This window comes from Chrysemys picta, chromosome 2 (genome assembly GCF_011386835.1).
Source record: "Chrysemys picta bellii isolate R12L10 chromosome 2, ASM1138683v2, whole genome shotgun sequence".
NCBI classification, from domain to species: domain Eukaryota; kingdom Metazoa; phylum Chordata; order Testudines; family Emydidae; genus Chrysemys; species Chrysemys picta.
The window spans coordinates 268,699,050-268,725,047 of NC_088792.1; the positions used below are offsets into that span (position 1 = coordinate 268,699,050).

Below are 25,998 nucleotides of genomic sequence, written 5' to 3' on the forward strand. Positions count from 1 at the left end.
ACTAGTGTAATAGAGCAGGCAGGAAAGACTCCAAATCCACTTCTCCTTCAGAACTTTAGGGTTGGCATCTTCCACCCATTTATTTATTAAATAAAAATATGAAATAATTAATGTTATGATTTATTAAGAGTGTCTCATTTATCAATAACATTATATAAGCATATTTTCTTCTTTTTATTATTAATTTACATTAATTCATAAAGCAGACACTACTGTAGGAGCTGGGCTACAGTTACACTGAAAATATTAGGACTATAATGTTTAGATGACACAGTAGTGAAAACATTTGTGCTCTGAGCTGCATTCATGGTGAATTATTGGTCTCATTTTCTCTAGCCCAGCCCAGCCCAGCCCAGCCCCCAGAGCCCTCAACACCTTCTTTGCAAGCTCCTTGTGTCTAGAAGTTAGGTCCTATCTTATAAGTTGCTCCACGTGATCCCAGAGGGACACTCATGTGGAGTAACTTGCAGAATCAGGAGCCGAAATAGTAAGTGATGCATAGGTGCAGGAACTAGAGGTGCGGGGGGTGCTGGCACCCCCAGGTTTTATGTGGGGCTCTGCTCCCAGTCCCACAAACCGAGTTCCATCTGCAGGTGTAGCAGCAGAAAAAGCATCTGTCCAATTTTGCTACCAGTAGCAGTTTCTGCCATGCAAATATGGCCTTTTTGGCTACCCATCAGAACTTGCTGTCATCTGATACAGCAGTAGCGAATTCGGAGGGATGAGGGTTTGCCTTTTTTGTGAACAGAGGCTGCTCGAAGAAGTGGGCTGTAGTCCACGAAAGATTATGCTCTAATAAATTTGTTAGTCTCTAAGGTGCCACAAGTACTCCTGTTCTTCTTTTAACAACAGGGAGTTTCGCAAGGGAGTTCTCCAGGTGAAGGAGGAGCAATACAGCACCCTTGGGGTAAGTGACTGTCTGTAGTGTGTGTTTGTTTGTGTTTGGGGGTTACTTGCTGTGTGCTGAGCTTGTGTTTGTCAGTCTGGTTGGTTGGTTGAAGGACCTTGTGCTGTGGCTGGCAGTTCGAAGCTGTGAGCTTCAAAGGAAGGTCTGAAAGCTAGAAGCCTCTGGTAAGTGGCTGAGCCTTAATCAGTGGGCGGGGCATTCACATAGGCCAGAGCTTTATAAAGCAGCACACAAGCGACTGGGGAGCTTTTGCGACCAGGGGCTGCTAACAGGGAGTTTCGGAAGGGGAGTGGAAAGACAGCAGGGGTCCCTTTATTCCCCGTAAACCCTATAAACCAAACTACATTCAAAACCTTTTGCTTAAACAATCCTTTCAGTAACTAGGAGACAATGCAGGCAGAAGCCCAGTTGCAGAGTGGGGGCTATCCAGTTTATTGCACTGAGTGCAGCATGTATGATTACCTGCCCTGTGGACGGATGGCATATGTATGCATTCGGTGCAAGGAGCTCCTGGCCTTCAGAGACCACGTACGGACTCTGGAGGCAAGGGTGGCGGAACTGGAGGAGCTAAGGGAGGCAGAGAGGTATGTTGATGAGGCTTTCCGGGACACTGTAGAATTGTCCCACCTCCGGTCAGACAGCCCCTGCACTGTTGAGGAGGATGAAAGGCCCAGGGAAGCAGAGCAGTCAACGGGAGCAGAGGGAAACCTTCCCATAGTTGGGACCCTCCTTCCAGATGGTGCTGGGGTTACCTCTCACACTGAAGTTGCCTCTCTGCGGGAGGGAACTCCAGTTGCTAGGAAAAGGCAGGTGTTAGTAATGGGAGATTCGATCATTAGAAACATAGATAGCTGGGTTTGTGATGACCGGGAGAATCACATGGTGACTTGCCTGCCTGGTGCGAAGGTTGCGGATCTCTCGAGGCATCTAGACAGACTTACGTGTAGTGCTGGGGAGGAGCCGGTGGTCGTGGTACATGTAGGTACCAATGACATAGGGAAGGGTAGGAGAGATGTCCTGGAGGCCAAATTTAGGCTGCTAGGGAAGAGACTGAAATCCAGGACCTCTATAGTGGCATTTTCAGAAATGCTCCCAGTTCCACGCACAGGGGCAGGTAGGCAGGCAGAGCATCAGAGTCTCAATGCGTGGATGAGACGATGGTGTAGAGAGGAGGGGTTTACATTCATTAGGAACTGGGGAAACTTTTGGGATGGGGGGAACCTATACAGGAGAGATGGGCTCCACCTAAACCAAAGTGGAACCAGACTGCTGGCACTAAACATTAAAAAGGTTGTAGAGCAGTTTTTAAACTAGGAGATGGGGGAAAGCCAACTGCTGCAGAGGAGCATGTGGATCGGACAGAGACTTCTCTTAGGGGACAGTCTAATGATAGAGAATCTCCAGGTTATAGTCAGGAGCAGAGGATGGAAGAGGATAAAGTAGGGGCCAGATCAGATGATAAACATTCACATAAAAAAGAATCTAACATATCAGAAAAGGGCAGACAAATAAACAGTGACAAGTTTTTAAAGTGCTTGTACACAAATGGTAGAAGTCTATAATAAGATGGGTGAACTAGAGTGCCTTGTGATAAAGGAGGATATTGATATAATAGGCATCACAGAAACCTGGTGGACTGAGAGCAATCAATGGGACACAATCATTCCGGGGTACAAAATATATCGGAAGGACAGAACAGGTCGTGCCGGGGGGGGGGGGGGGGGGAGGCAGGGGAGGAGTGGCACTATATGTGAAAGAAAATGTAGAATCAAATGAAGTAAAAATCTTTAGTGAATCCACATGTTCCATAGAATCTCTATGGATAGAAATTTCATGCTCTAATAAGAATGTAACATTAGGGATCTATTATAGACCACCTGACCAGGACAGTGATAGTGATGATGAAATGCTAAGGGAAATTAGAGTGGCTATCAAAATTAAGAACCCAATAATAGTGGGGGATGTCAATTATCCCCATATTGACTGGGAACATTTCACTTCAGGACGAAATGCAGAGATAAAATTTCTCGATACTTTAAAAGACTGCTTTATGGAGCAGCTGGTACGGGAACCCACAAGGGGAGAGGCAACTCTAGATTTAGTCCTGAGTGGAGCGCAGGAGCTGGTCCAAGAGGTAACTATAAACAGGAGCGCTTGGAAATAGTGACCACAATACAATAGCATTCAACATCCCTGTGGTGGGGAGAACATCTCAACAGCCCAACACTGTGGCATTGAATTTCAAAAGGGGGAACTATGCAAAAATGAGGGGGTTAGTTAAACAGAAATTAAAAAGTACAGTGACTAAAGTGAAATCCCTGCAAGCTGCATGGGTGCTTTTTAAAGACACCAACTTCAATGTATACCCCAAATTAAGAAACACAGTAAAAGAACTAAAAAAGAGCCACCGGGGCTTAACAACCATGTAAAAGAAGCAGTGAGAGATAAAAAGACTGCCTTTAAAAAGTGGAAGTCAAATCCTAGTGAGGCAAATAAAAAGGAGCATAAACGCTGCCAAATTAAGTGTCAGAATGTAATAGGAAAAGCCAAAAAGGAGTTTGAAGAACAGCTAGCCAAAAACTCCAAAGGTAATAACAAAATGTTTTTTAAGTATATCAGAAGCAGGAAGCCTGCTAAACAACCAGTGGGGCCCCTTGATGATCGAGGTACAAAAGGAGTGCGTAAAGACGATAAAGTAATTGCGGAGAAACTAAATGGATTCTTTGCTTCAGTCTTCACGGCTGAGGATGTTAGGGAGATTCCCAAACCTGAGCCGGCTTTTGTAGGTGACAAATCTGAGGAACTGTTACAGATTGAAGTGTCACTAGAGGAGGTTTTGTAATTAATTGATAAACTTAACATTAACAAGTCACCAGGAGAAGATGGCATTCACCCAAGAGTTCTGAAAGAACTCAAATGTGAAGTTGCGGAACTGTTAACTAAGGTTTGTAACCTGTCCTTTAAATTGGCTTCTGTACCCAATGACTGGAAGTTAGCTAATGTAACGCCAATATTTAAAAAGGGCTCTAGAGGTGATCCCGGCAATTACAGACCGGTAAGTCTAACATCAGTACCGGGCAAATTAGTCGAAACAATAGTTAAGAATAAAATTGTCAGACAAATATAAAAACAAACTGTTGAGCAATAGTCAACATGGTTTCTGTAAAGGGAAATCGTGTCTTACTAATCTAGTAGAGTTCTTTGAAGGGGTCAACAAACATGTGGACAAGGGGGATCTAGTGGAAATAGTGTACTTAGATTTCCAGAAAGCCTTTGACAAGGTCCCTCACCAAAGGCTCTTAAGTAAAGTAAGTTGTCATGGGATAAAAGGGAAGGTCCTTTCATGGACTGAGAACTGGTTAAAAGACCGGGAACAAAGGGTAGGAATTAATGGTAAATTTTCAGAATGGAGAGGGGTAACTAGTGGTGCTCCCCAAGGGTCAGTCCTTGGACCAATCCTATTCAACTTATTTATAAATGATCTGGAGAAAGGGGTAAACAGTGAGGGGTGGCAAAGTTTGCAGAGGATACTAAACTGCTCAAGATAGTTAAGACCAAAGCAGACTGTGATGAACTTCAAAAAGATCTCACAAAACTAAGTAATTGGGCAACAAAATGGCAAATGAAATTTAATGTGGATAAATGTAAAGTAATGCACATTGGAAAAAATAACCCCAACTATACATACAATATGATGGGGGTTAATTTAGCTACAACAAGTCAGGAAAAGGATCTTGGAGTCATCGTGGATAGTTCTCTGAAGATGTCCGTGCAGTGTGCAGAAGTGGTCCAAAAAGCAAACAGGATGTTAGGAATCATTAAAAAGGGGATAGAGAATAAGACTGAGAATATATTATTGCCCTTATATAAATCGATGGTACGCCCACATCTCAAATACTGCGTACAAATGTGGTCTCCTCATCTAAAAAAAGATATACTGGCACTAAAAAAGGTTCAGAAAAGGGCAACTAAAATGATTATGGGATCCATTCCAAACCCCTATGAGGAGAGATTAAAGAGACTAGGACTCTTCAACTTGGAAAAGAGGAGACTAATGGGGGATATGATAGAGGTATATAAAATCATGAGTGATGTGGAGAAAGTGGATAAGGAAAAGTTATTTACTTATTCCCATAATACAAGAACTAAGGGTCACCAAATGAAATTAATAAGCAGCAGGTTTAAAACAAATACAAGGAAGTTCTTCTTCACGCAGCGCACAGACTTGTGGAACTCCTTACCTGAGGAGGTTGTGAAGGCTAGGACTATAACAGCGTTTAAAAGAGAACTGGATAAATTCATGGTGGTGAAGTCCATTAATGACTATTAGCCAGGATGGGTAAGGAATGGTGTCCCTAGCCTCTGTTTGTCAGAGGATGAAGATGGATGGCAGGAGAGAGATCACTTGATCATTGCCTGTTGATCCACTCCCTCTGGGGCACCTGGCATTGGCCACTGTCGGTAGACAGGATACCGGGCTAGATGGACCTTTGGTCTGATCCAGTACGGCCGTTCTTATGCCTTGAGACAATTTGCAATTGATGTATTTGATTATTGCAGGGTAAAATGAGAAAGACACTTCTGCATTCAATGACAGTGTGCTGTGCTGAGTCACCTTTGCATTTTATATGTCTCATTTTGTCTGTGACTAAGTCTAAAGTGAAGTGAGATTTGGGGTCCTGAGGGTAGCAAATTGTGGCAAAATAGGGCCCATTCATCATACCTTGCTACCCATGCACCTGTCACCAGTCCAGGGGTCGTCAACATCATCACTTGTATCATTGCTTGAAACAACCTCTTATGTTTTTCACTGTGCTGTTATGAGATACAGTGCCATCCATTTTTCCAATCTCTTCTGAGGGTGTTTTTTGTTCAGTGTCACCAATAGCAATTTCAATTCCGATGTTTTCCTCTGATCTGCTTTCAGCAGATAATGTTGGTTGCTCTTTAAATGGTTTTAAGTGTGCCATACTGTACATGGTTCCTAACAGTTTCCCTGAGATGGTTTGCAATTTAACTCTCTTAGGGTACGTCTATACTTACCTCCGGGTCCGGCGGCAGGCAATCGATCTTCTGGGATTGATCCCGGACGTGCTCGCCGTCGACGCCGGTACTCCTGCTCCACGAGAGGAGTATGCGGAGTCGACGGGGGAGCCTGCCTGCCAGGTGTGCCACGTAAGTTCGAACTAAGGTACTTTGACTTCAGCTACGTTATTCACGTAGCTGAAGTTGCGTATCTGAGTTCGAAGTGGGGGGTTAGTGTGGACCAGCCCTTACCCTCAACAGTCTTAATTTTGTATGGTCCCCGATAGCTAGATTGCAGCGGTCCTCCTTTTCTTGTTCTCTTTTTCGCATTCAGTAACATAACAGTCCCCAACATCAAATGTTACTTCCCCATATTTAGAAGTCTTTTTTTAGCAGAATGTCTTTGTTGTTTTTCTTGTGCTTTAGAAATGTTACAAAAAGCCACTGCAATGTCAGCATCATGTCTAGATTTCATATTTATGCTGTACTTTTTGCAGAAATCTTCCCTGAATTTATTCATATCTGGGATCTTTGTAAACAAATGGAGAAGGGGTATTTGTAAAATGAAGACACACAGAATGCCATATGTACATGAAAAGCTGCTGGTACTAACATACACTTACTGTGTAACTCTCTAAGACTTCTTCTGGAAACACCAGGTCATCGCAAAACATTAGTCAAAAGGGTGAAATTTTTGTTGTTGCGTGTACTTTAGTTTGCAAAGAAAACAAAATGGGCTCAAGGAATTCATCCTAATTACTCCCGGTGTCATCAACCATCTTCCGCAATGCTCTGTAACAAATGATGATTGATTCGTTTGTGGGGGGAAAAAAGCACATGTACAGTCTTGACTGAAACAAATTATACATAATCAAAAAGACGTAATACATTGAAAGTATTTTTGATTATGTAACACATTGATTTTGAAGACTTTGTAGTGAGTTGCATCTTCTGGCATAGTAGACTCTACTTGCCATTAGTACTGTAATATTCCCACCCATTCACTTACCTTTTGATGGATTCATTAGCATTTTCAGCCAAGCCATTAGTTTGTGGGTGGTACAGGCTGGTGAAGCTCCGTTCTATTCCCAATCTTTTGCAAACATACAGGTTAAACTGAAAGAAAATAAGTTACACCATAAACTTACATACAGACTTGTCTTAAGGAATGTTCCTTCGCCTATTTGCCATTACTTTTATGTGTAATTAGCAACAGGAATACCCCATCTTTTAATATTTACTATTGGAAACAAGTTGTTGCAGGGTTTTTTGGTAGATATGAAGACACCCAAAAAAATGTTATAGCAACCCTGACGGTGACCAACAGCAGTTTATCAAAAAAAGTATGGTGATTGTTCTCAAACAGTTGTCAACAACAATGTGCCTTTAATAATAATAAAAAAAAAATCACAAGGGCGATGAAACTTATGCTCACTGTCAGCTATCTGTGACCTGATAGTGAGATTGAATACATAGTAAAAATAACATGGGAAGAAAAAAAACAAAAAAAAACAGTCATTACCTTATTATTGAATTCAGGACCAAGATCTGTCAGTATCCACTGTGGGCATCCACATCGAACAACCATTTTGTACATGCTGTTTGCCACCTCATATCCATTTTGAAGTGGAAAGGCTTCCACCCATCTTGAAAGATAATCTATGGCTGTCAGTATATACCAGTATCCATTCTTTGTCGCTGATAATGGTCCTATTAAATCCATTCCCACCAATTCCCAGATCTGAGTGACCTATATGTAAGGTTACAGTCATACTTCACATTTTTCTTACTAAATGTTCTTAATAAACCCATATGTCATAAGTAGAGTACACAATGGAATATGGTTACAACAGCCACACAATCAGAATGTAAAGCCCACTTTTAAAAACAGAAGAAAAAGAAAAAAAAACAAACACTGGATAACATACTTGAGAAATAAAGCAAAGTCATAGGGTTTTTTGGTAACATTTAGAATTTATACTAATTTCTCATGTAACTGCCCAATATGTTTGTTGCACGACCTGCATAGATAGCAAAGGAGATTTTCTGGAAAATTTGAATAAAACTAGTGATCCCAATCCCGGTCCCATTGAAGATAAGGTTAACATTCCAAATAATCCCAGGGTTGGACATCAGGACCATCATTTACAGGCTGAAGTTTCCAATCTAATGTGTCAGTATTATATGAAAAAAAAGGGTTCCTTGCCTTCCAAAGAAAAGTTGAGAGCAAATTGATGCAGGTTCAGTCTGCCTGCTTTATTCATTCCTTCAGGATGTTACACTAATAAAATAATACCAACAGGATCTTATAAGAGGGATAAGGCAAAATGCCATGTTTATTGTAAATACAGACAGTTGTTACATTCGTTCATTCACACAAACACTCACACAGGTTCTGCATTAATCAGTTATAGCTACCAGCCTGGAAGTTGCTCGTAACAGAATTACTGGCCAGGTCAGGGCCGGCTCCAGGCAGCAGCCGAGCAAGCTGGTGCTCGGGGCGGCAGATTGAACGAGGCGGCATTCTGCCCAATCCTAGGGCGGCACAGTCGCTTTTTGTTGTTGTTGTTGTTCTGCTCCGGCCGCCCCATAGGGGGCGGTGGCACGGAGGACGGGAGCACCCTGCAGCAAGCCCGGCAGGACAGTCCTCGTCCTTCCCTCCCTGCCGACCGGAGCGGAGCCCTTCCAGCAGGCGGCAGGCGGCGCGGCGGGAGGGGCAGCGTGGCAGCGTCCCGCTGTAGCCTGGCCGCCCCCTTCTCTCTCTCTCTCCCGCCTGCTCCCTTCCACCACCCCCCACCCCGGCTAGCCGGTCCCCCTGCACCCGCGCTCCGGCGCACAGATCACTGGTGTTTGTTTTTTTATTTGCTTGGGGTGGCCAAAAAGCCAGAGCCGGCCCTGGGCCAGGTATCCTGTCCACAAGAGTGGAGCCGAGTCTGTGTCAGATGCTCACCTGATGCTCCTGGAGGGTGGTAGCAGAACCAGAGACTCAAAGTTCTTAGCCTTTAGAGTTCATTTTTATAGGAATAAATTCCTATGTCAGTCTATGGGAATTGCTTCAGCCTGCTGTTGCTGAATTAATCAGCAGGTGACACATTCCTGATGGCTCCGTGCTGTCAGATGTTGGTTTTTCTCATCCTTTGAGATGGTGAGGTGGATTCCAGTTTGCCCTCCGGGGGTCATCTGGTTGTTCCCACTTGACGCCTTCTTCGGCTGATGGATACTGCATTCCTAGGCTAGCACCTCCCTGATCATTCATGTAAACCAAGCATTCATTCACATACCTTCCTTCTTTTAATCACATTTATTTAACTGTCTCCACCACTTTCGGGGTGTTACTAATTTATTTGAGACTCCCTGCCCTTTGATTACAGAGGGAGGGGTTTGTTTTTCTGTGCTGCCTCTAAGAGCAGTTGCCATTACAATATATCGTTTTGAGTGGAGAGTTAATTAACGGCTTACCGCGTTTGTTTGCAAAGTATCAATTACCAAGCCTGCTTAGAGAACAGTCAATTGACTGTTTGCAAGTTTTACATAGCAATAAAGTATCTTTCTGAGAACAGATGCAATCAATGGCTTACAAGTTTTACACAGACAGTAGCTTGTAAGTTAACAATAAATCCAAGAGATCTTTTACTTGGTAATGCTATGAGATTTAAATTATGGGGGAGCAATTATGGGGAATCACTTTCATTTCTAATATAAACTTTCTTTAATATCCCTACAATGATATGTGTTACTCCTTATATATGCCAAAACATTTGCAATTTTGTCCTCAAAAGATTTCCCTGAAAATTGTTCACAACAGAAAACCGTTACTTAAGTGGAAACAGGCAGTATCAATCCATATAAGACTCAAAGTTCAGTTAGAAGGTCTGAGATGCAGGGCCGGCTCCAGGCACCTGCCGAGCAAGCTGGTGCTTGGGGCGGCAGATTGAACGAGGCGGCATTCTGCCCAATCCTAGGGCGGCATGGCTGCTTTTTTCTGTTGTTGTTGTTCTGCTCCGGCCGCCCCGTAGGGGGCGGTGGCACGGAGGACGGGAGCGCCCTGCAGCAAGCCCGGCAGGGCAGTCCTCATCCTTCCCTCCCCGCCGACCGGAGCGGAGCCCTCCCAGCAGGCGGCAGGTGGCGTGGTGGGAGGGGCCATGTGGCAGCATCCCGCTGTAGCCCTGGCCTCCCCCTTCTCTCTCTCTTTCCCACTTGCTCTCTCCCCATCCCCCCCCGCTAGCCTCAAAGTATAAGACTCAAAGTTCAGTTAGAAGGTCTGAGATGTACATTGAAGACATATAAGCGGAGTAAACCAAAATCAACAATGCATCATTCATAAGCCAGTCACAAGACAGACATAAATTGCAGCTATGTGCATAATTCTGAAGTATTTGTGGCTTACATAATATGGCTGTATTTGATCAATGCAGATCAAATGTTATTTGACATAATGAGATCACCTACAAGATTGCAACCAAGTATAATCATAGTATGCAACCATAGGTTTCAGAGTAGCAGCCATGTTAGTCTGTATCCACAAAAAGAACAGGAGTACTTGTGGCACCTTAGAGACTAACAAATTTATTAGAGCATAAACTTTCGTGGACTACAGCCCACTTCTTCAGATGCATATAGAGTGGAATAAATATTGAGGAGATATATATACACACATACAGAGAGCATGAACAGGTGGGAGTTGTCTTACTAACTCTGAGAGGCCAATTAAGTAAGAGAGAAAAAAAAATTTTTGAAGTGATAATCAAGATAGCCCAGTACAGACAGTTTGATGTACTGGGCTATCTTGATTATCACTTCAAAAAAAATTTTTTTTTTCCTGGCTCTTTGAGCTCTGGTCAAGTGAAAATGAGCTCTGGTCAAAGGACAAATTCTCTAAGTTTCTCTAAGTTATTTTGGTCCAGGCTACACAATAAGAACTGATCATTCCTGGTTATGGGCAGTATTCCTTCAAGGGAGCTCCTAATGCAATTAGGTAGTTTCAGTATTTTGGATGTCAGTAGAGGATTTATTACTAGAATTGGTCTGATAATTACTGAATTGTGTATGTGTAGGCATGGGTTAATTACCATCTGCAGCAGAGATTTCCCTGCTTTCCTGATCCCAGAGTTCAGTGTGGTTCTTGCCTTGGAATCTCTGTTCTCCATTCTGTATGCTAATGGAGGTGCCTCCCTTTCCCATCTTTGAAGCAAATGAGGCTAGGGAGTTTCCTTAATCATATCACCCTTGTCTGGATGGGCTTAGGTGTGTCTCCCACTGCCTTTTCATTGCTTTTTGTAAGTCTTTCTTCTGATCAGTTTTGGCTCAAGCAGCGGCTGCGGGAGGGGGCCTTTATGCGTCAGACTGGAGAGCTCCTTGACACTGTGGGATGGGGGGGGGGGCAGAGTGGCAAGAATGACCGGCCAGACATGGATTCATAGATTCAAGGACTGGAAGGGACCTCGAGAGGTAATCGAGTCCAGTCCCCTGCCCTTATGACAGGACCAAATATTGTCTAGACCATCCCTGATAGACATTTATCTAACCTACTCTTAAATATCTCCAGAGATGGAGATTCCACAACCTCCCTAGGCAATTTATTCCAGTGTTTAACCACCCTGACAGTTAGGAACTTTTTCCTAAAGTCCAACCTAAACCTCCCTTGCAGCAGTTTAAGCCCATTGCTTCTGGTTCTATCCTTAGAGGCTAAGGTGAACAAGTTTTCTCCCTCCTCCTTATGACACCCTTTTAGATACCTGAAAACTGCTATCATGTCCCCTCTCAGTCTTCTCTTTTCCAAACTAAACAAACCCAATTCTTTCAGCCTTCCTTCATAGGTCATGTTCTCTAGACCTTTAATCATTCTTGTTGCCCTTCTCTGAACCCTCTCCAATTTCTCCACATCTTTCTTGAAATGCGGTGTCCAGAACTGGACACAATACTCCAGCTGAGGCCTAACCAGTGCAGGGTAGAGCAGAAGAATGACTTCTCGTGTCTTGCTCACAACACACCTGTTAATACATCCCAGAATCATTTTTGCTTTTTTTGCAACAGCATCACACTGTTGACTCATATTTAGCTTGTGGTCCATTATAACCCCTAGATCCCTTTCTGCCGTACTCCTTTCTAGACAGTCTCTTCCCGTTCTGTATGTGTGAAACTGATTTTTCCTTCCTAAGTGGAGCACTTTGCATTTGTTTTTGTTAAACTTCATCCTGTTGGGGGGGACCCTGGACCTCCAAGGCCCCAACAGTGGTGGGGGCCCCAGAGCCAGCTCCACAGCTGCAAAGTGCCTCCACATTTTGTCACGATATTTATAGTAAAAGTCAGGGACAGGTAACGGCCTTCCATGAATTTTTCTTTATTACCTGTGACCTGTCCCTGACTTTTACTATAAATATCTGTGACAAAATTAATTATCTGGATAATGGGAAGGATTGCACCCTCAGCAATTTTGCAGATGACACTAAGCTAGGAGGAGAGGTAGATACACTGGAGGGTAGGGATAGGGTCCAGAGTGAAAAGACAAATTGGAGGATTGGGCCAAAAGAAATCTAATGAGGATGAATAAGGACAAGTGCAGAGTACTTAGGACAGAAGAACTCCAAGCACTGCTACAGGCTGGGGACCGACTGACTATGCGGCAGTTCTGCAGAAAAGGACCTGGGGATTACAGTGGATGAGAAGCTAGATATGAGTCAGCAGTGTGCCCTTGTTGCCAAGAAGGCCAAGGGCATATTGGGCTGTATTAGTAGGAGCATTGCCAGCAGATCGAGGAAAGTGATTATTCCCCTCTATTTGGCACTGGTGAGCATAGGTGCGTTCAGGGGAAGAGGCGGAGGTGAGCTGGGGCGGAGAGCTGCCAGTGGGTGCAGAGCTCCAGCCCCGGAACACCCACGGAGTCAGCGCCTATGCTGGTGAGGCCACACCTGGAGTATTGCATCCAGTTTTGGACCCCTCACTACAGAAAGGATGTGGACAAATTGGAGAGAGTTAGTTCAGCGGAGGGCAATGAAAGTTAATAGAGTGCTGGGGTACATGACTTCTGAGGAGAGACTGAGGGAACTGGGCTTATTTAGTCTGCAGAAGAGGAGAGAAGAGTGAGGGGAGATTTGATAGCAGCCCTCAACTACTTGAAGGGGGGTTCCAAAGAGGATGGAGCTAGGCTGTTCTCAGTGGTGGCAGATGACAGAACAAGGAGCAATGATCTCAAGTTGCAGTGGGGGAGGTTTAGGTTGGATATTAGGAAAAACAATTTCACTAGGAGGGTGGTGAAGCACTGGAATGGGTTACCTAGGGAGGTGGTGGAATCTCCACCCTTAGAGGTTTTTAAGGCCCGGCTTGACAAGGCCTGGCTGGGATGATTTAGTTGTTGTTGGTTCTGCTTTAAGCAGGGGGTTGGACTAGATGACCTCCTGATGTCTCTTCCAACCCTAAACTTCTATGATTCTATGAAAACTTAGCCTTACTCAGAAATATTGCTATGGAAACTTAAGTTGTAAGGGACAACAGTCTGAAACCCAGTAACACTACTTTGTTATTCTGTGACTGCAGAGGTGTTAACAGGGCATTGAACATGAAATGATCTTTAACAATATGTTCTGACTACTTACATTAAAGAAATCCATTCCATCTTGGTTTAGTAGAGAGACCTCTGATTGACCAATAAGAATCTGGTGTTGCAGGTCCCCATAGTGTAATCTATATTTGCTTCTCCATTGTCAGTGCAGCTTTTATTTTGGTGAGTTTTGCACACAGATGCAGGAATGTGGACTTGCCCATCCAAACGTTCTGCAGCCACTGCTCATCAGCCCAAACCTTCATTGTTGCAGAAGATTTTTGCCCTTGGGAAGGATGTAAGATGACACAATATAATACACTTACTGAATATTTGTGAGTCAACTTCTACACACAAGCAATGACGTGTGAACATGGGGCACTAAGGGCTGGATTCACCGGCAAAATAAATGCAGCAAAAGGCAATCCCTCATTGGTGGATCAAATGCAAAGGAATTGTTGAAAACAGGACAGGAAATCAGTCATACTGGAAGTCACATGATCCAACAAAATAAACTTGTGCTATAAAAAGAAAAAGAAAAAAAGGTAGAATTAAAAACTACAAATCAAAGTAAAAAACCGTAGCAAGTGCTATAATAGAAACACAGATGGAATTGCTAAAACCAATAACTACTTACTTAAATATTTTTTATGAGCATTAGCTATTAAAATTAAAAAAAAACCAGCACAATGACATGCATTGCACAATGATAATATGGATAAATGGTTCAGAGTAATAAAAATAACATTTTTGATGGAGCAAACTATAATAAAAATGGATTACAAGGAAGAGAGCACAATTCAGGGAATCACAGCAGCAGATAAGACAAATTTGACTTATAATGATAGGAGACTCTTAAGTACTCAAAATGTGTGACGCAGAGTTTGAGAGAATGTAGGTAAAATATTTCACTGCATCAAGTCTCCTGTGGCAGTAAAGTAGCACCAGGGGCAGCAGGTTTGTATATTTTTTAGTGGCATTCAGAACGAGGCCAAGGGAGTTTTGCTGTGGAAGAGTGTGGTAAGGTGCTGCTAGAGAGGCCTTAATCAGCTCCTGCCACTCCAGCCCCAATCAGGGGATTGGACTGGGGCTGGGTAGATAGCCTGATGCTTGCCTGGTAACTGACCACACCTGCCAGCCTCCTTAGCAGGAGCTAAGAACAAGGGGAGTGGAAACCAGCAGGGGAAGGTCAGGCTCAGAGGGAGTCTCCTAGTCTGTTGCTAGCCAGGCCTGTGGCAAGCCAAGCTATTGTAAAAACCCTGTTATATAGTTGGAAACTGGTGGTGGGGATTAGATCACAAATAAAGAACATGGGTGTTACACCAGACTGAAGTGTCTCTGAGAAGAGGGGGAGAAGGGCTGAACTGAAGGGGCATGGTGTGTGCCCTGTTATAGAGGGGGTTTGGGGTGCAGGCTATAGGAGGGAGTTTGGGTGAGGGGAGTGGGCTCTGACCTGGGGCAGGGGATTGGGTTGCAGGAGGGGGTGTGGACGTGTGGGCTCTGGGAGGGAGTTTAGCACCTCAGCTCGTTATATAAGAGAAAGGAGCTGCAGTGACTTCATATAGACTTATAAACTGATAGAATGTGTGACGCAGAGTTTGAGGGAGGGAGTGTATGTACAATATTTCACAGCATTAAGTCTCCTGGCTGTAGCAGTAAAGTAGCACCTCAGCACTTATATAAGACAGAGAGGCGCTGCGGTGTCTAAGCATTGACAGTCTAGGAATTGGGATGCCTGTGCCTTTAAGAACCCAGCCCCAGGAAAACTTGCCCTCTGCTCTGGGTCTGACATGCAGTGTCCTGTGAGGAGAAATAAAAAAGTCTCTGCGCCCCCCCCATTTGCAAGCACAGCAGGTGTCATCCTACCAGGGGCGGTTCCAGGCACCAGCGCACCAAGTGTGTGCCTGGGGCGGCAAGCCACAGGGGGCGGCCTGCCGGTCGCCGTGAGGGTGGCAGTCAGGCTGCCTTTGGCGGCATGCCTGCAGGAGGTCCACCGGTCCCGCGGCTTCAGCGGCAATTTGGCGGCGGGTACGCCGAAGGCGCAGGACCGGCGGACCTCCCACAGTCATGGTGATGAAGGCTGCCTCACTGCCGTGCTTGGGGCGGCAAAATACAGAGATCGATCCCTGCATCCTATGGGGTAATTTACCCCCTCTCCTCCTCCCTGGATGGGTTTTGTCCCTGGACAGGGTCTGGCAGCATCTCCCCCCTCTTTTGCTGCTACCTCCAGTAGCTTGATTCCCCCCTGGCCAGTAAATTTCTGCCCCCTGCTCAGACCCTGACCCCCTCCCCACTGCGATTTGCCCCCTTTGCTCCCTTTTAAACTCTCCAAAGAGCAGGCAGCAAAGTCTGACTGCAAATAAGGGCAGAGTGAGGGCAGCTGCAACAGCAGATGTTACTGTGCCTGCTCAGTTCGGGTGCGCATGCTCAGTACATCCATAGTAGGGAATTCCCCACCTCCAGCTATGGCCTCCTTACCCCTAGCCAGGTCTCCGCTCCCAGAGACACGGCCCTGGTCCTGGCCCCAGCTTGGGGACGGGGGGGGAAGACAGGGTAAGGGGGCTGGTTTTCAACACCCCCACTATTAAAAGTGTTCCAGCACCACTGAAGTGATGTCTTGTCAATTATCTCCTGGGTGAGCCGAAGAGCCACCTGAGACACAGTGAACTAAAGAGTGATATTCACAAAGGTATTTAGATGGCTAATTCCTACCAATTTCAATGGCACTTACCTAAGAGACTTCACAGCAGGTGAGTGGCAGCACCAGAGTCAAACACAGGCATTGTGACTCCAATATTCGCAACCCCACACATTCAAAAATCAAGAGTTGGGGCCCAAAATCATGAGATTCTTAAAAAGCAATAAATTTGGGGCTCTTTATATTTTCTTTCTGGTTTCTCAGCCTTTCAGGTGCACTTGCACCATGTTTTAAGATTTTCTCCACAACCAGGAAGTTGTTGTTTTTTTTTTAAATAAAAGCCGCGATTCTTGTGCAATCACTTGGCTCCAGGAGCTGGGGGGTTAAGAAAAAAGATCACAAGATGTGATCAAATTACTATGAGAATCTGCAACACTGTGATACTTTGATCCCTGCATGAGCCCTCTGACAACATTCCCTCCCAGTAATAAGCTTGTTTTATTTTCACTCAGTGGTGAGTAGTTTTAAAGAAATAAATTACTGAAATCCCTAAAGTAATGGTTAGATATTATGCATGGGGCACAATTGTCACGTTTAGTCCATTTTAAAACTTGTTTTCTTGGCTTCTTTTTTTTTTAAACAAACAGTCATGGTGGCACTAGGTGCAGCCAGGGGCCAGTGCCCCTTTAAATTGTTTTGAAATTATGGACTGGCTGCTGTCTTCATTCGAGTTAACATCTGAGTTGGTTTGGCTGCACAATAAATGCTATAGGAACCCTCAAGCTGTTCTGGAGGTTGTGCAACAATGCTTAGAAATGTACCTCCTTTTGCCTCAATGCTTCCACATGCACACCCTTCAGAGAGTACTGCAAGGAGGTATGATTAAATCAGACAGAACTGGGTACTGTGAGGTTGAACTCTTCATGTGCCCTCAGGGCAAGGTGTGTGTCTATCAAACTGGCAAATTAATCAGCTTTAAACCTATGTTCCATCTGAGGCAGAATCCTTGCTTAAGCACGACATCTGCAAACCAACCTCTTCAGTTTTTGGATACACTTGTACCAACAAAATCAGCGAGAGCTTGTGGCGCCAATTTGCCTTCGGTAGTAACATTTATTTGTTTTTATTAACAAATGATTCCTTCAACAAAAGGGAATTTACAACAGAGTGGAGTCCGCAAGTGGGAAGCTCATTTGTTCTTTGTTTACATACAAGGTGAGCTGTGTTGGTCTCGTCTGTATAGTCTATATGCACAGTGCTCGCCATACGCATCAATCAACTGCTGATACAAAGAATAATGAGCCGATCGAGACATGTGGGCAAGATAAGGAAACGGCTAGAGGAGATCAAGAATCAGTCTGTCAGGCCAACAAAAGCAGATTTCAGCCACCATGAAAGTGTAAGACTAGCTACTGATGCCCTTTTGGACGGTGGGACTGAATCTTATCTCCGAGCCTTAAATGAAGAAGGAGAGGTGGATTTTCTGTCATCCGTGGAAGCTCAGTATATCAAGAAAAATGCCAGAGAGCCTTACTATGCTAATGAATCTCACGCAGAGAGGGAGACAGGACCAAGGCAGAATGATGCTGGTTCTCTCCAGTCAGGAACATACTTCCCTATATCTGAAGGCAGTGAACCAGCCCTGCATCACACATGGAGCACAGCAGAGAAGCCCTATCTAAAGGAGAAATCCAGTGCCACTGTGTATTTCCAAACAGAGAAGAACAGCAACATCAGAGACATTATACGCCGCTGCATCAGCAAGACCAGTCAGGTAAAGAGAAACTCCATGTTTCCTTTGGGTTTGTTTTTCTCCCTCCTTATAAATACTGTTGAATGTGGTGCTTGGTTAGAACAGACCCTGGTATGTTCCTTGCCAATGCACCTCTGTCTAAGCAGGGGTGATACAAGTCATTCTATGCTTGCCCTATCTCTTTTGCAGACAGTACCTCTCACATCGTGTTGTGAAAAACTGCAGCTGGTTTTGTTATGTGAAGGTCTTAAGGTAACAACTGTGCCATTGGGTTTGGCATTAAGGGAAACCAAAGTAAAACCAAGCAAGCACCTAACAATTTCACTTATGTCCTAGACTGAGCTAAATTCAAACCCAGTCCTCCAGTGATTAGAAGTTAGTACATTAATTCACTGGCATACCTAAACTCTCTTGTTCTTCATGTTTAAAATAAAGGTATCCAAATAAAATAAATGTATCCTAGTTGCACAGCCATTTTGTATTTGGAACATCAGTGCACCGCCTGTCTGAACCAGATCTCTGCATAAGCATTATGAAAACCTTAACATGCAGTTTTGCTCTGCAAAGTGACTGTAAGAATGGCACTTACTCAACAGATCACTCCCTGTGTGTATTCAAAGCAATATCTTCTTATTTTAGTGACTAAAATAAATGTTCACTGCTCTTTTTGACTCCCCTTAGCCTTTCAGAGCCAATGAAGATAAGGAAGTGGGAGCTAGGTTTTCTTCCTTTTTGTGCACCTCAAACAGATTTGTTTACTAAGTTCTAACCAAGTACATCTGTGCAACCCATGAGTTTGGACAGGTGTCACTGAGGTCATAATTTGAAGACAATAGATAGAACAGGTGTCAGTGAGGGTCTAATCTGGCCTGTAGAACCTTTGTTACTGGTGATGGTGCAGTAGAAGAAAAGAATCCGTTTTGAAGCTCAGACTCCACGTTGGGTTTGAAGGGTTGGCAGTTAGAAAACACATCATTGTATTTGTAAACTGAACATGTTTTATCTAGAGATGTTTGCAAGACAATAAACATGGACCCTCCAATGATATTTTTACAGACACTTTTCAGAGTAAAATTTCACTTTATCCCCAACTGTTTTTACTTGGTCACTAGCACCCATAGCCATCTGTGCTGTGAGTTACTCTCTCTAAAGGGATGGGACATATGACACTTCTATCAGCCTGCAGCTACTTTGGCTTATCTAAAAGGTTGTCCTTAGAACAGGAGGCACCTATTCCTCCAGAATGTTGCAGCGTTGTGTGAATAGAATGGAGTTGTGAGTGAGACTTTGGAGGAGACTCTGTAAAAGGCTTACAATGAAAGTTGCAAGAGCTCTTATGCTGTAGTCAGATAAATTTCATTTTTTTGTTGATGGCTCCAGGAGACGCAGCACAGAATGTGCAGCTCAAGGAATATAGGGGGCAAAGGTGGCTTTATACCTCCATCTTGAATCCTAGCTGTTGTGGGGCCAGTTTAGCCCACTTGTGTACATTAGAGCAGCCAGAAGATTCTTTTCCTTTGGTTTCTAGTCAGTTTTACTTTGAGACTCTCATACACGAACTCAGTTGTTTGGGTGTAATTGGTGTGGCGGCGGGGGGGGGGGGGGGGAGAATGTTTAATCCCAAATAAAATTACTTGAAAAAATAATTGAAAAAAATTCTATTAATATTAGGCTTTATGAAACTCATTTTTAAAATGAAATCTAAATGTTGGTCCTAACCTGAGTCCACCGACATACGGACAGTTGTAGAATTGAGGATTGCTCCAGGCTTGAGGGGTAGCATGGAAGAAGCTTCTTTCTATGAATTTATACTGCATACATTTGATTTGTGGGAGAAATTCAGCTACTTGCTAAGCCCAGTGTGTATCTTATATGGAATAATCCCGTTTTAGCTATTTTCTTATTGTTTTCTGATTGTCGTTTAATTATTTTCCCGAGTACTGAACTCCAGGCTACAAGTTCCTAGGTCACTCTAAGATTTCTTAGTAAAAGGACCTATAAAGAAAAAATGATATTTTAGACTGGTTTTATATGAGCAATAAAGTAATATCAAGATATCCCTTTGAACTGGGTGCTCATCTATATACAAGGAAAGGGATCTCTATAAAATATCCCCCTCTCCGCCACACCATTTAAGCTTTTATTTGTAAAATAAGCATTATATTTTACTGGCATCCCAAAATCATGTATCTTTGCTCTGTTTACACCAGTGCCTTTTCTCCCTAGGTTCTGGCCATTATGATGGATGTTTTCACTGATACCGAGATATTCTGTGATGTGCTGGAGGCGGCTAACAAACGAGGTGTTTTTGTCTATCTGTTGCTTGATCAAAGCAATATAAAGCTCTTCAGTGAGATGTGTGACAAGGTGCAGATTGCAGAGGATCACTTCAAGGTATTGCTGACTACACAAAACTCTTAAAGCCTTAGAGCTTTCGGTCCTAATTTCTAACGTGTTTTGACTCATACTCTTCTGCGGTAACTCAGTATCATGGGTATTAATTTGAATTGCGATATAACAAGTTTCTGGCTGCTAGCCTAATTTGTCTTCAACTACGTGAAAGAAAACTGAATAAAGAAATAAACTTTCTTCTCTAAACGGCTCCCAAGTTTCTAAGTAAATTGAGGCTAATTAAAAATTTTCATGATGGCGTTTGAACTTTTGTTAAATCCCCAAGCCGAGGAAGCATAAGAACTAAGGAGCTGGTTTGTTTATTGAAAATATGCCTTCATGAAACACAGGGTTTAAAAACTTATGAGCCAAAGTGTGCTCCCCTTTATTCATCCAACGAACATGACTGATCTGTTAGGGCCCTGATCCTACAAAGACTTAAGCGCACGTGCTTAACTTTATACCTGGCAAGTAGTGCTGCGGAAATCAGTGGAACTAGCACCAAGCACAGTGCCATCCTGGTCTATGACTAGGGACCCTCAGGCATTACGGGTTAGATTCACAAAAGGACTTAGGTGACTAACTGCCACTTTAGATGCCTAAATCCCAGAATTGGGTCTCACTGGGATTCATAAAGCCCCTGCTCTGCTGTCACCAAACCGTAAACTTGCTCAGCGCCTAAAGTCTCACAGTAAAAGCTTCCAAGGCACCTGAAAGCTTCCGAGTAAGTAAGAAAGTAAAAGCTTCCGAGACACCACGTGCACTGCAGCCTCATGCCAGGTGTCCGGACACCTAAGCCCGAAAGTGTTGTGTGAATATTGAGAAGACAGGCTTTCTGCCACCTAATTCACCTGCGGGGCCCAATCCAGCAAGCACACTGAGAGTTCACGTAGCAGATTGGGCCCGCATAGGCGAGCTTCTACAAAGCAGCTGGGAGGAAGGGGAGGAATGTTCCACTGTGAAGAAATATCTGTAAGTCTTTGTAGGCTCAGGGCCTCATTAATAAGAGGAGTGGGGTTTAGCCCAAGATGTTTTATACTAGAGACAACGTAAAACACTAAGAACCAGATCCTCATCTGGTGCAAATAGACATAGTTCCCTGGGAGTTAGTGGAGTTACACTGATTTACACTCACTGAGGATCTGACTCTAGGGGTCTAATTCTAGTCACAGCTATGGACATACCCCTGCCATTCATTTCAATAGGTGGTGTGTCACCGTCATAGATCTGGGGGGCCCAGCTGTGTCCAAAAATTTACAATTCTATACAGTATAGCTCCATTTTGTATAGGTTTCCATCCAAAGGTCAAATGTATAGCCCAGTTTGCTCCCCCATTGAAATCAATGGCATTGCACCACAAGACAAAGTCTGACAAAGATTTGGTCTAAACTCTGTGCAACAGCACTTTACAGTGTTAAAATATACAGTTGGGGAATTAAATAAGAAATCCTAGCAGAGGGAGGGGGAAATTAAACGATAGAGGCTAGGGGAGAAGAGCGAGATTACCAGCTAAATTTTGCAATAGGATGATGAATTTTAATATGTGTTTACTGGTTGTTGTTGTTTTTTTGTTTTTGTTGTTGTCTTCTTTAGAATATTTCAGTCCGAAGTGTTACCGGAGAGGTTTACTGTGCCAAGTCAGGCAGGAAATTCTCAGGGCAAATCCAGGAAAAATTCATCATCTCTGATTGGAGATACGTTCTCTCTGGCTCATACAGGTGAGATCAGTCATCACATTTTCTACCTGAGAATAATTCTATTATTATTTGAATTGAAGTTGCACTTAGGGGTCCTACTCAGGGATCAGAGCCCCATTGCGTTAGGTGCTGTACACATGAAGGCTGGGTTACAGAGAAAAGTATTTCAGAAAGGAAAGGTTTACTCTGGGTTATGATTCATAGGCCCTAAGCATACTGAGGATCAAGAGTGGTTCCCCTTAAAGTGTTTTTGGGTGTTTTTTTTTTTTCCTTCTGAGAACCATGTTATAACCATGCAATGGTCAAATTGTACTACAGAGACTATTTACCCTGCACAGCAAAATTTGGCTATCATCATTCTCAGAAAAAAAGATCCCTGTCTCCAGTGGTCCTGGCTAACATGCCGCAAGCCATTCATGGTTATATGTGGTAGTTACTGGTGCAGTCTGGAACTGTGGCAAGTTCATATTAAAGCGCTACAGCTTAGAGGAAGGATGGCGATGTGGTTAGGGTGTTGAACTGGGACTCAGGAAATCTGGGTCCAATTCTTAGCGCTGCCCCCCAGACTTCCTCTGTGAGGTTTGCCATTGACTTCTGTGGTGCTAAGCTTTCACCCTTAATCTTTCTGTAGCTTGGTTACACATCTATAAAAAATGTGATGATAACCCTTATTTTCCTACACCCTTTGTCTGGCTTGATAGTAAATTATTCAGGGTGTAATGCCTAGCACAGTGGACTCTGCTCTCATTTGGGACATCTAGGCACTACTCTAATACAACTAATAAATAACATTTATACACATAACACCACTCTTGTGGTTTCAAAGGGCAATAGGCTGCGAAGTTTGAAGTTCCTTGGTACAGCTGATCTAAATATTAATTGGTTCAGTCTCTACCAGAGAAAATTGGAGCTGATTAGAACTGGTCAGCGTTTTTCCTTTTTTCATGAAACATTTTGAAAATATAATTGTTTCTATTTTGAATATTGCAAGGAAATATCTTTTGTGGTTTCTGAAAACTGAAAACTTTCCAAACCACAGAGATGCTTGTATGAGACACAGCTGGAGTGAATATCTCAAGTATTTATGTGCATATCCAGCCAATCAAGGAGTCAGGAAAACATCAAGTGACAGCATGTCACAACCTGTACCCAATCAGAATTTACACAATGGCAAACCAAAAATAAATAAATATATGTATTTTAAAATTTCTATTTTTCCCCTCACAAATAAATAAAACATTTTAAAAAATTGAAAATTTGTAGCTGGAAATTTTCAGATAACTGAAACATTTTGCTGGAACCAAAAAGTTTTCATAAAAACTGTCATTTTCAAATATATGCTGCTTAAAAAAAAGGTTCAAAAAATGTTGACTGGCTCTAGAGCTGATGGCCTATCCTAGTAGAGACTGGGATCTAACTTAACTGTTCATGGCTGGTACCAAAGAGATTGTGGAACAGCCACAGAGCAGAACTAGAAAGCTGCTCATAATATTGTGCTTACCACATTTTTCATGTCATGAGCAAATCATTACCAAGAGACATGTTGTACATTTCCATCACCTTATGGATCTCTTAATGTGGCATAGATCAGCCTCCGTTTGGAGATTCACTCTCTATATGACAAGTAGCTAGTTGAAAGGAAAGTATAAACGCTAGATTCCTGCCATCTGCCTTAGCAGATGTGGTACGTCTAGCCTTTATTTTCTGTTAATTACGCCTATAACATCTGGCCTGCAATGTTTTCATACTGGTATAACTATTCTAGTTAGAGGTGTGGCTTTATTGTTTTTAATCAAACTAAAGTGGTACAGCCCACTTTAATTAATTTCCCTTCCAACATGTAGTGTTGCTAATTCTTGCAATTTTATTATAAGTCTCACAACCTTTGGAGTTTTAATTAAAGCCCCAGCTGCTAAGATTAGGAGACTGCATGAGAATCTGAGCATTCATGTTTAAAAAACTACATTTCTAATCCTCATGGTTACAGAGAAAATCTTGAAAACTTGACTCACGTGAATCCTACAGGCTCAAGAAACCAAAAGGCAAAGAAAAAGATCCAAATTGTATTATTTTTTTAAATGTCATGCTCTTTGGGGGGGTCTGACCAGTATGAGAACTTTTATACCAGTATAAATGTGTCCACACTGTGCATAGAGGAAGGGGGGGATACAGATAAACTGATATAACCTGTGTGTGTAGACAAGAGCTCTGCTGGCCATAGAGACAGCCATTTTGTGTTCAGTTCTGGGCAGACCGTGAGACACACATACATTGGGTGCTTTTTAAAGGACAGTTTATTTTTGTTCTTTCTACTTCTGTGTTCTTTTAATCTTCTGACTGAAGATACTTGAATGCTATTAGTATTTGGCAAAACAGAACAGCAGATCCATGTTGTATTTGAATGTGTGTGTAAGGAAAGCAAATGTGAAGCAATGGGGAAAGCAGACGTTTACTCTAGCAAAGATTTTCTCTTTGCTGTAAAACGGCTAACACACCCACCCACCCACCGTTCATATTCAGAGTCATGCCTTGCATTTATCATTGCTGTTGCAAGCTGCTCTAATCTCAAGAGCCTTGTCAAACTGCATAACCTTATACTCAGGCCAGCAGAGGGTGCGGTGAATACCAAATCTTTTATACACAGTTTAACTCCATCAAGCCCTGCCGTGGTTTGAGTATTCATACAGCTTACCATAGCCTCGCACACAATGTGTTGTTTTTATAGGCTTGCTAGCTTTTGCTTTGTTCACTCTTAAGTTGTTTTCCCCTCACTCCCCTACCGCACCCCCAGTTAACCCTGAATCTTAGCCAGCAGTTTATACTCCTGGGGAAGAGCAATGCAAACAAGCCTTTTTGATGAGTGATGATAATAGAGACACTTTTGCAACAGATGTTCTTTAAGAGTCTCAGGGCTTGTCTATACTTACGCGCTGGTTCGGCGGCTGGCAATCGAACTTCTGGGTTCGATTTATCGTGTCTTGTCTGGACGCGATAAATCGAACCCAGAAGTGCTCCCCATCGACTCCGGTAATCCTGCTCGCCGCAAGGAGTACGCGGAGTCGACGGGGGAGCCTGCCTGCCGCGTCTGGACCGCGGTAAGTTCGAATTAAGGTACGTCGACTTCAGCTACGTTATTCACATAGCTGAAGTTGCGTACCTTAGTTCGATTTGGGGGGTTAGTGTAGACCAGGCCTCGTTCGTGTAGGCCTTAAAGCTAACACAAAATCATGTCAGCTTAGCTTTTTGTCATGGATCATTAGAAGGGTTTGAATCTGGTTTAGGGGGTAGTTTCCATACAGTTTTATCACCTATATCTCTGGCTTTGGGTTGTTGGAGCATTTTATGTATTATAAACCCTACTTTTTCTAATTCTCTCTAGTATGTAATCAAATCAGTCTTTAGCAATGTTAGGTCAAGTATATATTTGTGTGCGCACTCGCAGTGCTCATAAAAGATGGCAAATTAAAAGCCCTGGAGAGTGAACCCCTCTCCTAGAGTGACCATATTTCCCTCAACTGAAAACGGGACACCGGGTAAGAGATGGTCAGTGCTCAGGGGAGTTTACTTTTTACATTTCTGAGGTACAATCCTTTAAGTAAACTTCTTACTGTCCTGTTATGCAAGGTGTCCCAGGTTGACCCAGACATAAGAACAACCTGTAGTGTCCAGCCGGAGAGCGGGGGCTGCTGCCCAGGGGACAGGTTTGAAAGCAGCACGCTGCCTGCCAGCAGCAGCAAATCTCTCCAGTCATGCTGCTGGTGGGCAGCGCTACCTTCAGATCTGACCCCCAGGCAGCAGCTGCCACGCTCACCTTGCCTGCCAACATCACAAATACCATCTTGCTTATTGCCCAAATCTCATGATTCCAAATCCAAGCCCATCAAAGGTAAAAAAGAGAAAACAAAAACAAATATGAAACCCATCATAAGGTTTTCAGCTGATTTTACTCATCAGATCAATTGCGACTACATTTTTTATGGAATCTGAAGAAATAATTTCTCCAGTAGTGTCTTCAAAATGCAAAAAGACAAAGCATTTAAAATAGTGCCG

The 25,998-nt window shown here is 43.3% G+C and overlaps 1 protein-coding gene across 2 annotated transcripts in view; it reads left to right on the plus strand.

The window, feature by feature from the left end:
- The first annotated feature begins 856 nt into the window (after window positions 1–856).
- The window catches only part of FAM83A (family with sequence similarity 83 member A), a 28,602-nt gene continuing 3,460 nt past the window's right edge, over window positions 857–25,998 (plus strand). Inside the window, exons 1-3 of one of the 2 annotated variants that reach the window (XM_065586080.1) lie at window positions 857–907; window positions 20,087–20,254; window positions 21,845–21,969. In XM_065586080.1, coding sequence (XP_065442152.1) covers window positions 20,099–20,254; window positions 21,845–21,969 — 281 coding nt within the window. In that variant the 5' untranslated portion in view covers window positions 857–907; window positions 20,087–20,098. Of the gene's footprint in view, window positions 908–15,831; window positions 17,882–20,086; window positions 20,255–21,844; window positions 21,970–25,998 lie in introns of those variants that run through there. The other variant, XM_005288824.4, reaches the window with a different exon arrangement.